The following is a 16414-nucleotide window of genomic DNA, read 5'->3' as shown; positions in this document are numbered from 1 at the left end:
AGCAATCCAAGGTTGTTTCTTTAAACATGTATTTCAACAAGTAAAGTATTGGGCTAGGAACATGGATGGATCTGTGCAGAAACAGAAACTAAACCTGAAGACGCAAGGTTACAAAGAGAAGACAAGAAAGGTACAACGAGAAGCAGATTAGTCTTTGCACACTTTTCAGTTGTTCTAGCGAAGGTCTGTTACGATCACAGAGAAGGGAAGAAAAATAGGATGATCTTTATCTTCAGTGCAACTTGCATAATGCTTTTGCAAAAGAAAAGCTAGAAAACTAAGAAATGAAAGAAAAAGTGGTTCTTCTGACATGACAGAAAGCAAAAGTGAAAGATACGCTGTGTCAGTCCAGTTTGGTCTTCTGCATGACTTCTAGAATTTCTGAGGCAAGATTCTCATGTGGGGTAAAGCAATGTGACTCCACTGGCTGTAGGGTAAACTCACCAGTTTATGAATGCTGAGGACCCAGTCCCATTCTGTTTGCCACAATGAAACCTTTCTAGGGAATGGAGAATGCAAATACAGCAAAAGATGTTTCAATGGTTGGTACAAGCATAGCACTCAAAACACCTGAGATAAGATTCAGCTTTGGCACAGGGTTCCTACATGAACTTGGGTACATCTTCTTTGGCCTCAGTTCCTCACAGATAAAACAGTGATCCCTAAGGAATGCTGCAAGAATATGTGTTCTAAAGAGTGAGGCACTGGGGTCATATAAATATTTGATGGAGAGCCCAGGAAAAGATGACGAACGCTAAACATTGTCAAGATGGTGAGCAGTGTTGTTAAGTGGGTGTGTACAAGCCACCCCTTACACAGGGATGTGCCATCTTGATATTCTTTGTTTACTGAAAAGAAAAGGAGCACTGGATGCAGGTAGCTTATCCTCCAGGAAGCCACCAATGAAAAACAAGCAGCTTATCTAGCCCTGCAAATCCCCCTGCTTCCCTTCCCTTCAGCAGCAGAGAGCACGATAAAAGCTGAGACGAGTCTCTGTAGGAACCCAAAGCTGTGAATCTTCCTCTCACCCTGTCTGGCCAAAATCCCTTCATTTGCAGGGGGAATTTAGGCCAGAGATCGCCAGTTCTAGCTCTCCGCCAGAATAACAGAGGAGAGGGTTAGAAAGGAAGAAAAACAGCCATAACTCAGCAAGTACAGTCAGAAAGAGAGGAGCAGGAGATGCAGAAAATACGTAGTCCTCTGCTATGTTTCCAGCTGTATCCCCACACTGCTGACCCTTTCAGATTTCCCCCACCATGACATTGGGTGGTATTTTTTTGTCACTTATAAACAAGGATATAATTTGCCATTTAGAAGAAGAAAGAAGCCTGGGACAGGGATAGATTTCTGCTGCTTTGGGGGGCTGCAAACTCATTCCACCCCCCGTTTGATTACAAGTCAGTATTCCAGCCTTAGGAATAGGACACTGACAGATACCTTGGGGTTTCCTGATGCAGCCTTACTGAGGGACACCCCTCAAGACACAGACAAGCCAGTACAGCACTGCTCCACAGCTTGCTGGCACTAGCAGGACTTGGTATAGAAAGGGACATATTCTCCATCGCAAATACAAAAGAATTAGAGAATGGAGAAAATCAGAAGTGAAAACAAAAAAGGTGCAGCTGAAGTTTGAGGTGGTTAAAATGAAAAATGGGACTGTGCCGTTCGCAGGTGGATAGATAGATCAATCAATTGATCTCGTCTACACTGACACACTTTGGAGCTATAATTCACTGCTGGGGCAATTATTCCAGCATAGCAGTGGCAGGAGTTATATCGGAGACAGGATTCAGGTGCTTTTAGTCAGGGGAGAGTTGGACAACAAAGGAGTAAAAATTGGTAAATGCCATCCACCAGTAAAGATACATGGGATATAAGTTATGTCTGTGCAGTTGCAGAGCATAGAGGGAAAGATAGACAGGTAGATAAATAGACACATAAAAGTCTGAGTTTTGGTTGTGCAATCATTCGCTGTCTGACCTTATCCTCGCCTCCCCTCCACTACTCTTAGAGAGAAGAGTGTTTAGCATTATTGTGTCCCAGTCTCTTTGCCATGTTACTGTTGACTTCTTTATCCCCCCGCACTGAGTAAGTGGTGCTGCCTCTGGAAGGTACAAGGAATTTTTCTTCATAAGCCTTGATGTGTTCAAGAGAGGGCTGGGCTCATCTCTGCTGTGAGTCTGACAGGGGCTTTAGCAGCCTCACAACACCAGGACAAATAACTCCTGGTCCCTTAACCCTTCTCAGCTTTGCGAGGCAAGGCCTGGCACTGTTGTTCCCATTGCAAGGGCTTTAGACAGTCTTTCAGGCTGAAATCCTCTCTCTGGTGGCTGGGCAGAGCGGAAATCCAGAGGCTGGATCAGATTGTCCTAATGCTACAGCAGCTTAAGCGGGCTGTTTTACCAGAGATTATGGTTTCACTTACACAGAGCGCCTGAAAAATGCTGCGGTTTAGGAAGGATTATAGCTGAAAATTCCATGCTTTAAAAGAGAAATAAAGCAGGGGAGGGACTAGGAAACCCAACGTGCCTGGGGGCTGTGCAAACAGGATTAACCTCTGCCCATAGCACCTCTTGCTTCTGCCCACCCACGCTTCCCGTGTCCATCCTCTTTTCTGCCCTTTCCTCCCCAGCGGCTTCCCACACCTGCTCTCTCTTGCACAGTACGGAGAGCTGAAAAAGGAGCCCGGAAAATGCCCAGGACCAAAGTGTCCCTAGTTTATTTAGGTATGACCGTCAAACGGCTTCCTTGAAAAATATCACTTCACTTGCAGCTCCTGAAAGCCAGGGGAACTTTTGGCCTTCTGCCTGCAGATAGATCTATTCATCCAAATTATCTAGTACCAACATTGTTTGGATAAAGGCTTCAGCACTCCCAGACTGCTGGTGGTGACTCTGCCTGTCTGGCCTGAAGGTAAATCTGTGCACTCCTTGCCATCTGATGACAGAGGATGCAGGGGTTCTCCATCTACAGAGACTGGCACTGGCACGTGAAGGCTCACTGATAGGACTGTAGGATAGTATATAGCTGTAAAAAGCAGAAGCTGGGCAGTGATGTGCTGCCTACTCTGGTGACTTTAATTAACTGTGCAACAAGAACCAGATACTCCAGCTTCTATTCCCCATATCCTCCACAAAAGGTCCTTGCCAAACAGAGCTTTCTATAGTAAAAAGGGAGAAGAAATTACAATCCTCACTTAGCATACCAGAGACTTCACGTAAGTAAATTAAATAACTTTTGGCCAGGACCGATCCTTCCCAATCAACTGAACCATGAAGATATGTCTTTGCCGCAAAGGAGTCTCAGTGATCTGAGACCTTTGCTGGCCATCCATGTTAGAGGTACCAGGAGGAGAACACAGATGGCAAACTACCATTTTTGCCAGGTAGCAAACCTTTAGGAAACAAATGCCTCAAGATAAACAGCATTCACAGATAGAAACTGCCCAGCCCTTTATTGTCTAGGTGAGCATTGCAGCCTCACAATAAGGGGCCTACAGTTAATTAAGCCAGTTCTACATTAATGAAGTCAGATTTATGACCTAATTATATGTCACATTTATATTTCTCTGTATAAATCAAAACCACCAGAACTAACTTATTTCATGGCCATTGGCAACACTTGCCATCACGGCAGAGAGATGGCTTTCATTTATTGGCTTTAATTTGTTTACCTGAGGGTGGATGGTTTGCTAGATTATTTGGATCAGATCTGATCACATCATCCATACTTCTCTTTCAGGTGTTCAAATACAGGACTCTATTACTGCTGACCCAACAACAGTGGGTGTTCTGGAGTACCCGTACTTTAGGTCACAGAGTTCTCCAATTCCCAAACCTCTTACTTGGCAGCCAAGTTAGGAGCAGTTTCAAAGCTGTATCTATCGTGCCTACGCAAGTCTGCACATCAGAAATGGAGGTCCAATGCAAACAACAATGAAAATGAGACCTTTTATAAGTCCCCCACATTTCCTCTCCTCCATTTTATCTCTCTGCCAAGGTATCTGTCTGGCAACACTCTACTCTGGCAACAACCACAGTCAGTACTGACTGCTTTTATGGTCAAAGCCCCAAAGTGTGCCACTGTGAATGGTATCAATTGATAGATCTAAATATCTATCTATCTATCTCGCTACCCACCTATTAATCGCACAGTCCCATTTTTTCATTTTAACAACCTCAAATTTCAGCTGCACCTGTTTCGTCAAAGCTTTTACAGAGTTTGGCTTGACAAGCTTTGGCCATTACACCGAGCATCCTGTTTAATAGATGCTCATAACCATGCTGTTCTCCTGGGGAAGGTTACCTTGGGTTTGAAGACACAAAGTGGTGTAATTCCCTGGGCCAAAGTGGGCTACACTGTGGAAGTGTAGCATCTTCATACGCCCTCGGCCAGCAAGAGAAAGCAGCAGGAAAGGGAACACAGAAGCTTCAGAGCATTCTTCCCCTTCCCAACACTATGCTTCTTCCTGTCCTCCCTCTCCTGCATGTTCCCTCCCTCACCTCTCCTTTTCCTGCATCCCATTTCTCCCATCTGCCACTGCACTCCATTCTCCTCATCTCCTGCTGCCCCTGCAGAGGCATCCCTGCAGTCAGAGCCTAGCCCCCGAGTGCGTTTACTGCTGTTGTCTCAGCACTGGCTCCTCTGATCTACTCCTAACCTTTTTATTTTTATTTTTGTTTTTAAATTAATTTCCCTGTAGATTTTAACCACTCCATTTTCATTTACCCATTTTGTTCTTCCTCTCCTCCCTTCCCCACCCTCCTCTTCCTCCCCCTCTTCCCCTTGTCTGTCTGTGTCCATCCCTTACCCTACCACAGAAAACCTCTCCTCTCCCCTCAGTATAAAGCAAGAGCCTCATGGAGCCTCTCTCACCCCTTTCACCCCCACCACGCCGGTCGGCTCTGGGCAGGCTGATCTTCAGCCCTTCCACATGGCCCTTTCAGACGATGCGTCCACGCCTTGCTACAGTGCCTTCCTTCATCATGGTGCCCACTTTGGGCAGTCCAGCAGCCAGCCTCTGATAGCAGGTAACCGGCCTTGGCCACAAACTCAGTGGGGATGCTGCAGGCAAGGGGTTCAGTTTCGTCTGATGGGGAGACCAGTAAATGCTGCAAGCTCTTTGAGTGCAAGTGGGAACCAAAGCAACCATGTTCCAGTTCTGTGTATGCAGCACATGTTCTCAGCTCCACGGAGAGTCACAAAAAGACTTCATGCCTGTCCTTCACTTTTTAGAATAAAATGGGAAAAGAAGCTGTAACTACCTAGAAGTGACTGGGTGTCCCAGTTGGATGGGTTTGGGACTTAGTATAGAAACACTTGTACAGCAAAATCCTGTGTTGCCTCAACAGCCATAATGCCCCTGAGTACTGTAGGCCCAGCAAGGGTACTGTGTGCTAGCCTAAGGTAGATGATTGCAGCTTGAATAACCTAGCCAGCTCTAGGACTGTTAGCAGGGTTGTTCAGCATGGGTTGTACAAACTACTAAGTTAGATAAATACATAGGCAGTTGGTGAGCACTACCATAGTTATGTTGTGAGCAATATTTGAGTCACCTGGTTTGGGACTGTCTATGTGAGCTGGTGTCTTCACACAGCAGACCAAGTAGTTAAGAAACAGGGCATCACATCTGAATGTAAAGACCAGGAAGGGTGGGTAAGAGACTATAATGTCTTACAGCCAAAGGAATACAGACCTGAGGTAGATGGCCTTTAAGGGAAGGACAGAAGTGAAGAAATAGGTTGCAGAAGATGACAGCACTTAGGGGCAGCAGGCTGGAGGGGAGGAAGGAGGAGTTTCAAGTAGGTACTAGGGGAAACTCATGTGCAAGGTGACTGAAGCAACATTGCTGCAGAAGCTCAGGGGTGGCTTGGATGAAATAGTGGGAATCATTTTAGGTGACCACTGAGGCTGTTGTCACTCTACTGTCAAAGAATGTAATTTGGGCTTTTTCAGAACAAAGTCTTAGTGCAGACCATAGTTTCTAATGCTCAAGAAACACATCTTACCTCTGCCTCCTTCATGTTCCTATATTATTTTTCTCTTTTAACCTAACATCCTCCCTTTGTCTTGTCAGGTGAGATTTGCATTTCTAAACCTCCCTGTAGGAAAGCAGCAAGTAACAGCAGAGAAGACTTTTGTGTTCATAACACTGTCTTGGTCCAATCTTACTGCAGCCAATAAGAGCCTCTGTGCCCTGGGCACTTCCTAAGCCAAGGAGTCTCCTGACGGACTCTCTCCAACAATATAGTTCCCTGGGGATGCAGTCATATATGACCACCCACTAGCCTAGAAGGCACTGTGTTTCAGGAGAGGCACCTGCCTTAGGACCCTTATAGAGAATTAGACATGGGAGGAAGTGCTCAAAAGCTCAATGTCACAGTGATGAAGGTGCTGCTCCTCACTCAGAAGGCTCTGGGAGAAGGGAGAATGGCTGGAGTTGGAAGCATGTTATGAGCAGGATAGGTGCTAGCTTTGCCATAGCCCTGCAGTACAAGAATTTAATAATCCTGTCTACCTGTTGGTAATGAGAGGAGGTAATGGAAGCGGCCTGCTTGTATGTAACAGCATTTTAACAGTGTCTCTGTGGGACTCTTATTCATGTTGCTGATACTGTACTTGTTTCTTATCTTCTTTTTCAAGATTGGGATTTTGACAGATTATCACTTCCCAACGAATTTTCCATACTGAGTTTTGAACATCAGTCTCTCTGCACTCATGTCTGAATAAAAACACAGGGGCATATGTGCATAGATAGAGTAGCAGAGTGAGCGTGTATGCGTTCCCACTTGAATGGAAGTGTCAAAATGAATTGATTTTGCCTGCTGCTACATAACGTTCTCCCTAACTTTTCAGTGACACTGTTTTCTCATTCATCACCTGTTGTTATTTCTCAGGCTAGTCACTATATGAAACCAAAAGGACATGAATTTTAAGCATAAAACTTTCTTGTTTTAAAAGAATGTGAGGGGAAAAAAAAGAACTATATCTAGTAGGTGTTCATCATACAGCTTAACACACAGCTACAAATCACTAAAGGAATGATGGTGATAAAAGAGTAGAAGAGTGTAGAATATAAATCCCTGAGGCATTATATATATATTTTTATCAGTATCGGGGAGTGGCTGGAAAATGGCTCAGCTGTTGTCTGATAGTTCTGTGCCATTATCTAAGAGGAGGTGCGCTAGGAACATCAGCCACCGATCAGAAACCTCTTCAGGGAGAAAGAATGAACTTACATTTCTTTTTTCTTGAGCAAATCACCTCAGTAATCTTTAGTCAAGACCTATGAAAGCAATGACACTGGTTTAGCCTACCTCATCCCAGAGAAACTTCCTCCCTTCAGGTTAATGCTCCATGTTGATTAGTTTTTGCTTTGCTGTGTAACTGTTATTTATTTCTGATTCCCCAGCCAAGGTTCGTGTTTGTTCCAGGGCCTGCTTTATCAGTTATCACTCTGCCACTAGTAGAGCTAAACCAACTCTTATTCTTCTTTCACTGGCATATCCCAGCACAGTTCCAGTGACTCCAGTGGTGTTAATGGGCCATACTTAACCTGTCACTTCTAAAGGTGAATCAGGCTCCAGCCCTCCATTTAGAACAGACAGGAGAGACAAAATTTTACAGAGAAACAACAAATGGCACAAACTTCTTAGTGAGCTACAGTTCACCTAGGGAATATGAAAGGCTTTGGATGCCTGGAACAGGCTGAGATCTCAGTAGGCAGTGTTGGAGGTTGAGCTGTAAATCTCCCAGCAGCTGTGGGGGAAAGATTATCTTACTCCAGCCCTCCATTTAGAACAGACAGGAGAGACAAAATTTTACAGAGAAACAACAAATGGCACAAACTTCTTAGTGAGCTACAGTTCACCTAGGGAATATGAAAGGCTTTGGATGCCTGGAACAGGCTGAGATCTCAGTAGGCAGTGTTGGAGGTTGAGCTGTAAATCTCCCAGCAGCTGTGGGGGAAAGATTATCTTAATTTATTTTGCCTTTTTTTTTTTTTTTTTTGGTTTTGGCTTGAAACTCCCAGCAGCTTCTGAGATGATTTTAGTTCATTTAAATGCAATAAGCACTAACAGCAAAATGCCCTTCTGGCTGGCCCATTTTCAGGCTAACCAGTCCAAATGAGGAAATGCCTCTGGCATCAACCAAGAAGCCTCCAGCTGCACTTCCTAAGAGATGAAAAAAAACCTACAATCATCCACCCAGTCCACACCCCTCTCTACTTCTTTGGTGGAGAAAAGATATCACGACTTGAAGTATTACTAACAAAAACTTGTACCTGTGATAAAAATGATCCTATTATTACATATGTTACACCAGCACCTGGAAGGAGTCCAACCAGTATTGATCTCATGCTAAGCACTGTGCACAGGTACTATAAGTGTGCCCTTGCACCAAAGAGTTTGCAGCATAAAAAGAAGCACAGAGAGGTGAAGTGACTTGGCTAAAACCATCAGCAGGTGAATGGCAGAGGTGGGAAGAGAGACAGGCACAGAAAACTCTTGGATCACTTTCCAATGCCTTGCACATTGATCATGCCCTAAAGCAACATCACCACAGTTTTGGAACTGCATCCAGTGCATATAGACAGGACCTCAGCTACTCTGGCAATGAATACGCTGCCATTCTCTGTGCAGCTTAAGACCATTTTGATTTAGTTAAAATAGATCCAAAATCTACAATGAAACAAAACAAATTCTTTTGAGCCTCACCAAGCTAGGTTTTAACATCCATCCTTACCATGTGAGATCAAAAGTGCCACAATCTTCCGCCAAAATTTTCAGTGGGTGGACAGCACTTATGTAAGAGAAGGCTGCACAGCACTTGCCTACCAAGCTGCTAGTCAGGGACATAGGTGGTATCAAATCAGTATTGAAAGTCTTATCCCTATTGATCACTTGTCCTGATTCTTTCCCTTTCCAGGTCGTGATATGGCAAGCACCACCTTGCCTGGCTACCCACCCCATGTTCCCCCAACTGGACAAGGCAGCTACCCAACCTCAACTCTTGCAGGAATGGTTCCTGGTAAGTCAGCCTCCAGACTTGAGTAATGGTGCACACATGTTTGAGTGCACACTAGCATTGTAAGAGCTTTCACAGTTGGCTTTGCTATTGCTTTGCTGATATTAGGGCCTATTCTTTTCATAAAGAAACCATCAGGTGCCTATAACCAATATAGCTAACAACACTTTCTGTAATGTATCTCTTTCCCCCTAGTAACTGATTCACTGCTGCCATGGGCAACTAGATATCTATAACCTGTGGCAATTAATTGGTAATTAATTAACCTTAGTATTCATTAACTAATGTCATTATTTTCCAATGACCCGTGCAGATTATTATGTACTGCTCGTGGCTCAGGATATTCAGCTATCCACGAACTTAGGGTAAGAACTTACCTTCTATCTAAATCCAGGGCATCAAACTGAAAATCATCAATGGTAATTTAAGACCTGCAGGTTTTGGAGACCTACTGTCCATAGCCTAAACTAGCTAAGAATTCAGCAATGATTAACAGCATTTCAGGAGAAACAAACTATTCACTTTCAACAACCAACTGCTTACCCACCTCCTGTTTGTAAGATAGTTTCTTGGATTGGAGGCACTATCTACCTAATCCTACATCCAAAGGCAAACTGTTTCTTTGCTACCCAGTGCCTTTGGAGAAATACCTTCTCTTGGCAAATGGATTCTCCCGCTGTTTAGGGAGAACATTTCACCATTTACTCTGGGGCAACTGAGTAGTTTATTTTCCCAGGCTCTATTCCCCACTCCTCTGATGACAATTATCCCCAGAAAAAAGGCAGGATTTTCCTTTCTCAGCCACGATAGCTCAGAACTTCATCTGCCACTGATTTCTGTTTATGTTACTGCCCTGGGTTGTGTGTCGTGACAGCTAATGAGCAGGTACACAGTCCACTCTGCAACCACTGCTACTGGAGGGATAACTCCAGAACTGAAGCAGCAGAAAGCTTGAGGACAGAAAGTTCTTAAATCACGATGATATGATTTGCCAGGGCTTATGAGTGAAAAGCCTAACTTAACCCTCATCCAAATCTCAGAACAGCTAGCTAAATGAACATACACTGCAGCGAGGACAGTGAAAATATCACTGATAGGAAATGTTTGCAGGTCAAAGTCTTAACATCTTTAAATGACAAATCACTGCTTACATACCATGAAGTACTGGCTAATACCTACGGTCACATTCCAGAGCTAACAAGCTACATACTGCTTATGATCCTAAGGCACAACAAAATCTCGGGCTATGCTGTGAAGATGATGTGATTGACCTCCAGATCAGGAAAAGATAGTGGATTGGTCCCCTCCTCACCCCCACTTTAGTCCCTTGGTATAGTTGACCAGCTTGCTGAACTTCTGGGGTGGTTCAGAGTTGGCAAATTTTAGGAAATCTCCTTCTACACTAAATTTTTCAGGGAGATTATTTGGTTCCAGAATCAGAGGAGCACTAAGGCAATATCAATCAATTAAAAACCCCCACACAGTAACAGTAGGTAGACTCAGTTGTCAACATTTAAGTCAGTTATAGGTCAAAACTGACAGAAGGTCATGGCATGTAGAAATGATTAATAACACCAAAATACCTGGCTCTCTGAATAGGTACTTCTGAAAAACAGGCTCTTCTCAGCTTCTCAATTGTTCAGTGACTGCTATGTAAGTTTAACATTCTCATCACAAGGATGATACTTACATCTAAACTGGGACAAAGATTTTAAGACCACTGATCACAGGGGTCATTTATCCAAGAACAGGTTATTTCAGCTCCTTGATGTGGTGGCTTCTTATCCATAAGACAGCAGTGTCCCCCAAAACACACAAATACCCCCCAAAAGAAAAGGAACAGGATGATAAAGAAAAAAGTTGAGTTATACTTCAAAGAAAAAAAAGATTATTCAAGTCAAATGGATATCTTTACATTAAATCTGATGTCAACATTCAGTTAGAGGAAGTTTTTCTGGTGGCCTGCTTGGGCGTCCTGCAGTAGTTACTGCATGTGTCCACAAAGCATCAAGTTCTGGCTGTTTCAGTCATACCCTACTGGTCAGACCCAGCCTGGCAGCCCTTCTATTCCTGTCTTCTAATGTGACTGAAGCCAACAAGCTGGAGATAAAGAGGCTTCCTGGGAAGGAACTTAAGACTTGACTTTAATGGGTCACACTGCAGATTTCTGCAGCCACTACTCTCTGTCAGGGGCCAAAAGTGAACGCCTAGGGAAGGGTATAAGAGTAGAGCAAGCACGTATCAGCACTTTCTCAAAAGATCTCCCATCCTCCAGCAAGTTCCAGCTCAGAGACTTCCTAAGCCAGACTTAGTATCTTTCTATTTAATATTAAACACCCTCGATAGGTTACCCCTCCACAAACTTAAACAATGTCTCTTGAATCCATATAAGCCTTTAACATCTGTAGGAACCTACGGCAAGAAGTTCTGTAGCTTATCTACATGTTGTGTGAAAACTACCTCCCTTATTTGTTCTGAACCTGCCACCTGCTAGGCTCACTTCATGCCTCATGGTTTCTGTATTAGAAGACTAAACATGCCAAGATTTAAATACAGATACCAAGAAATACTGTTAGTAAAGGTTCCCAGAGCACAGATTGCACAGAATATAGGCCTCATGAGATCGATCCTCTGTGCTTGCTTGCAACCTCTGTTAAGAGTCCAGGTTAAACAGAGAGAACAAATACGATGTCACCAATGGTTTGTTACATGCCCCAGGCCAAGAAAGATCAGGGGCCAGTGCTTTAACTACATTGGAAACAAGAAGCCAGCAAGATGTCCACTCAAGGAGTATCTTTAAGAAAGGTACTGACACACAAATGAACCTTATTGTCCAGATGTGAGTGAATATGAGAAAGAGGCTCTGTCTTCTCTAAATAAAGGTGCAGAGCTAAAAATAGAACTGGTCAGAAAGCAGAATTTCCAACCCATGCAAAACTCTGATTTTTTGACATTTGTTTTCATCTTGCATTGGGATGAGGAGTCAGAATCTTGAAATCGTTCAATTTGCAAACATCAGGATGAAACATTTCAATAAAGTCAACATGTTCTAGATGTCAAGACTTATTAAAATAATAAAAGAGTCGAAAGGAAATTAAATGAGATGAGAAAGGCAAAATGAAACAAAACAAGAAAGTTGAAACATAATACTTTGTTTCAATTTGCAGTCATTTCAGAACTTTTCTTTCCAAAACTCCATTGAAGCTGACAAGCTCGTGCAAAGCATTTCCATTTCAATGAGACAGGATTTTCCACTGGAAGACTGTTTCTGAGAAGATTGTTTGACCAGTGCTATCCAAAGCTGCTCTGTTCTATCCGTGACAACCTTTCACTAAACTTCTACTTGTATAGTCTAGAGAAGAGCTTGTCTCTAGTAGCAGTACATCCATGCAACATGGTCAGTCATGCATGCAAATATCTCTGAGGTTTATGCAGATGGTGTGGTAAGATACATATCCTGCATTTGCCCTTGCCTGTAACTTCAGGTCCCAGGCTGTAGACGTGGATCAAAGCCAGTAGTCTCTGAGCACACACTTGAAAAAGCAGGGGTTAGTCACTCAAAGAAGGGTAAATCGGGTATTGTGGTATTGTGCTACACTTAACCCGTGTGTCTGAGAGATGTTTCCTGCACAAGTAACAGAGCACCTTTGATCCCCGCCTCAATTCTTCCTCTTTCCCAGAAAGGCCATCAAGTTTCTGCAAACTGTTTTGGTGAAGCGAGCATCCGCTGAAGAGAACTGCAGTTTACACAGAGCAGCGCAGAGCCTGCAGAGGGCTGGTGATGGCAACGGCAGGGAGTCGTTAAACAGAATCCAATGTTGATGAGGAAATTACACTTGTTTCATTAGTGATCGGGGAAGGCGATAGCTCAGTTCCTCTTGGTCACAGTTGAGCTCAAAAGCTCATTATCCTGCTGCATGCATGCTTTCACTCCTCGTCAATAAACACTGTTTCCAGTGGCTGCCCTCCCTCCTCCCCAACTCTCCGTAGCTGGGGCTCTTTCTCCTCTACTTAACCCGTGCTTTAGGAACACTAGAAACAGTTTAGGGTGACAACTCAGAAGAGGGTGAGAGAGAAGCTTTGAAATATCAGAACTAATTCTCTCCATGCAAAGAAGTGGTGTTTATACGAGGCATATCAAAGCAGAAATTCTCATTTGGATAGTTTTTTTCTTTCTTTGGGGGGCAAACTCATTGCAGTATATGCCACAGATAAGTTCACTTCAGCAGAGATAAATCTGGACTATGCATTGCTTTTTGCTTTTGTATCCTATCCCATAGGATCTTGGTCACCTTAGCAGGTTTCACCTATTCCTTCCCAGCTAGCTGTCAGGATTTTCAGTGCAGAATGTTTCTAGATACTGAAACATGCTGAGTTATATCATTAAAACAGTATTTAGCAAGGTCTGTCACACAAAATGAGGTTTTATGCTGAAACTAAAAGCTACTGTGATTAAAATACCTTTGGATGGTGATTGCTTTTGATACATACACATTTTCGTACTGACTACTTTGGTTATTACCCTGAATGTCTTTAAAACACCTGGCTGGACAGATTCTCCTCAAGTTTAAACCAGTGCAAATCCCCTGCTTTCAACAGACTTCATTTCTACCATCTGAGAATCTGTGGTTTTGGCTTTAACTCTCTGGTGAGGGGAGATCTGCAGAGATTACAGTATAATTAATTGACATTTCTTTGGTAATTGTATCACAGGCATCCAGTGCGTCTTGCATTGCCTTCTTTCCCTGTTCCATGGTATCTAGCAGGAACCCCAGGTGCTTTGCAAACACTTCTGCTGTAACAACCCCACCCCCGCTTCAGGGCAGACCAGAAGCTAATAGTCACGCTGTTCTTTCACTGTCTTTTAAGTGCATAATGCCTTTCAGATGGCACTAATCATCCCCAGCCTGTTGGTACTGCATTAAATTGAGGTTATGATCAGATAATGGCATGTTTTTACTTAACGGAATCATATATTTTTAAGTTTGGGGAGATTTATTTAGCACCATGCACCATGCCTCCTCAGTTACCAAATATAATTCCCTTAGCCCTGCACAGCCTTCTATAAAAGGCTCCTTATGCACAACAAACCGGAATATTTAAGAAGACTCTACAACATTCATATCTTGGGTCAAAGTCTTATTAGATCACAAAGCTCACAAGTATTTTGGTTTGGGCCCATTTTACTGAATGTGAAAAAGGGAGCTGTAGCCCAGCTTGTCTTTCAGATTCAGAATAGCACCTAAAGTACTAATCATTAGAAAATTATTTTCTGGAACCGGAACTCAGCAAGTTTTCTCTGTAACTCACTAACTAAGCATAAAGGTGTGGTTCATTCATATACGAATCACTTTTCTGACTAACAGCATCACATAGAGTAAGAAAGAAAAAGCGATTCTTATGTTTTCCACTTTGTTTTATATTTAAGCCCACCCTACTCTCAGAACATTTCTAATAACAAACGATACTCTTCTCCACAAATATGTCATCACCCTCAGCACCTTAAGAACAAAATTAGCAATACATATTGCCATCAACAGCACTGCTGGTTCCAAAGGGTTTTATGAGCTTGTCCCATCAAACTGCCATGCCTGCTGTCTTGACACTAGTGGAGAACCTTAGATTTTATTTAAAAGAAAGATGATAGTTAATTGCAGAAAAAGCTTGCATATGCAATCCTACTGCAACCTGAGAATCAGAAGTCAGAAGGCAATGAAAAATAAACAAGCTTAATTATTTTTTTGTATTATTGAATTTCATTATTTTAAACTAATTTCTTGATTCTGAAGAGGTCAATCTTACGATTTTTAATTGTATGGGTAAGCAACATTGCACTGAACAAACACTACAGTGTCCTGAAGGGCACAGTCCCAGCTGGGCAAGGAAGCTACCTATAGACCAGTTTTCCTGCTGGCATACGGATTCAACACGAACACTGGCTTGATGGAATAGCAGACATAAATCTTAATTCTTAACTGTATTTCACACCTTCCTTGCTTTCTTCCAGGGAGCGAGTTCTCAGGGAACCCCTACAGCCACCCTCAGTACACAACCTATAACGAGGCCTGGCGGGTCAGCAACCCTACATTACTAAGTGAGTACCTCTTTCCCACAGCACACCCCCAGCCTCGCGCTCCTTCTGTTTGTCTCTTTGTTTTCTTTTCTTTGTTTTTTTTTTTATTTCTGAAGAGGACTTTCAAGTATTTGGCCAGGGGAGAGGCCTTTTTCCTCACGCTCCAGTCCAGTGTCTAGATGGGTATATACCTCATGTGTGTTTTGTATCTGTTCTGAAGCCGATTCCTCTTCCTTGATATGGTTCAGAATTCCAGTTCAGCTCTGTCTTCCCCATGGCCTGCATCTACAGTATCTTCCAGATGAGATCAGAAGTTAAATTCAGGTTCTACTACTCTCTCAGGCTGCAATCAGCATGCATTCAAGGTTTGATTAAAAATCCAGATGACGTTTCACTCCTTTCCCAAGCTAAACCCCCATCAGTTCCTGGGGATCTGGAAATCCAGTAGAAGTTCTTTCTATCGGACTAGTTGGAACAGTGTCCAGAGCGGGAGACAGGCTGCATCACTAGGTTTATAATAGCCAGTAGACTTTTCTTGCAGGGATATATCCATCTCCAGTGACCCTAATATTCCCAGAAATAGTCAGGTTTTTTCAGAGGGGAAAAAATCTCCCATAAGACCATATCTTCTAACACAATATTTCTTTGCAAGGGAATAGGAAGAGATTTATTATATGTAAAATAAATCAGCTGTGATTATTACCGACGTATTTACTGAGGTTTAACAACTGGATAATAGATGCACATTTTATTCCAGTGTTGTTAAACCTCAGTAAATGTGATCTTAATAATCAATCATTATTTAACACACATTCAATAACCATCTAGAGAGCTTTCATGCCAAATGTGACCAAAATCCCAAGCAATAAAACATTGTAATTTTGTTTCATTTTTCCCCTCCTCGTTTTAAAAGTGACCCACTATACTTTGTCAGGTATGCTCAGAACATCTGGCCCTGACACCTTCCTTGTGGCTGCAGACCAGGAGTAGCGTATTTGTGCTGCAATGCTCACAGGCTTCCCTCTCAGCAACTCATTGATAGTCAGAAGGAGCAAAAGGATCTCCTTCCTGTAGAGGGGCTTCAGAGCCAGAGGCCATGGTAGTATCTATCCACTGAAACGTGGCTCTTGGCTGGCTTCTGCAATTGCCTTTCCCTAATCCCATCAAGAGCTGAGTCCCCAGGTTCGTTCTTTTGGTTACTTTCCTTTTCTTTCTTCCTTTCCTTTTCTTTTCAGTTCTCCTTTGTTTCTTTTCTTTGTTTGATTGCTTTTTTTGTTTGTTTGTTTCTTTTTTTTTTTTTTTTTTTACTGTTTG

General features: G+C 43.0%; 1 protein-coding gene across 1 annotated transcript in view; it reads left to right on the top strand.

Moving 5' to 3' along the window:
• The window catches only part of LOC104072614 (paired box protein Pax-2-A-like), a gene marked incomplete at its 3' end in the record, with an annotated part of 49530 nt that extends 34409 nt beyond the window's left edge, over nt 1–15121 (top strand). Inside the window, exons 6-8 of the mRNA XM_009572131.1 lie at nt 4821–5030; nt 8929–9030; nt 15035–15121. Of these exons, the coding sequence (XP_009570426.1) occupies nt 4821–5030; nt 8929–9030; nt 15035–15121 (399 nt within the window). The remainder of the gene's footprint in view (nt 1–4820; nt 5031–8928; nt 9031–15034) is intronic.
• Nucleotides 15122–16414: the final 1293 nt, after the last annotated feature.

Source organism: Fulmarus glacialis, unplaced genomic scaffold (assembly GCF_000690835.1).
Source record: "Fulmarus glacialis isolate BGI_N327 unplaced genomic scaffold, ASM69083v1 scaffold17952, whole genome shotgun sequence".
Lineage (NCBI taxonomy): Eukaryota > Metazoa > Chordata > Aves > Procellariiformes > Procellariidae > Fulmarus > Fulmarus glacialis.
The sequence above is the reverse complement of the archived record's forward strand: the minus strand, read 5'-3'. Positions and strand labels throughout refer to the sequence as shown.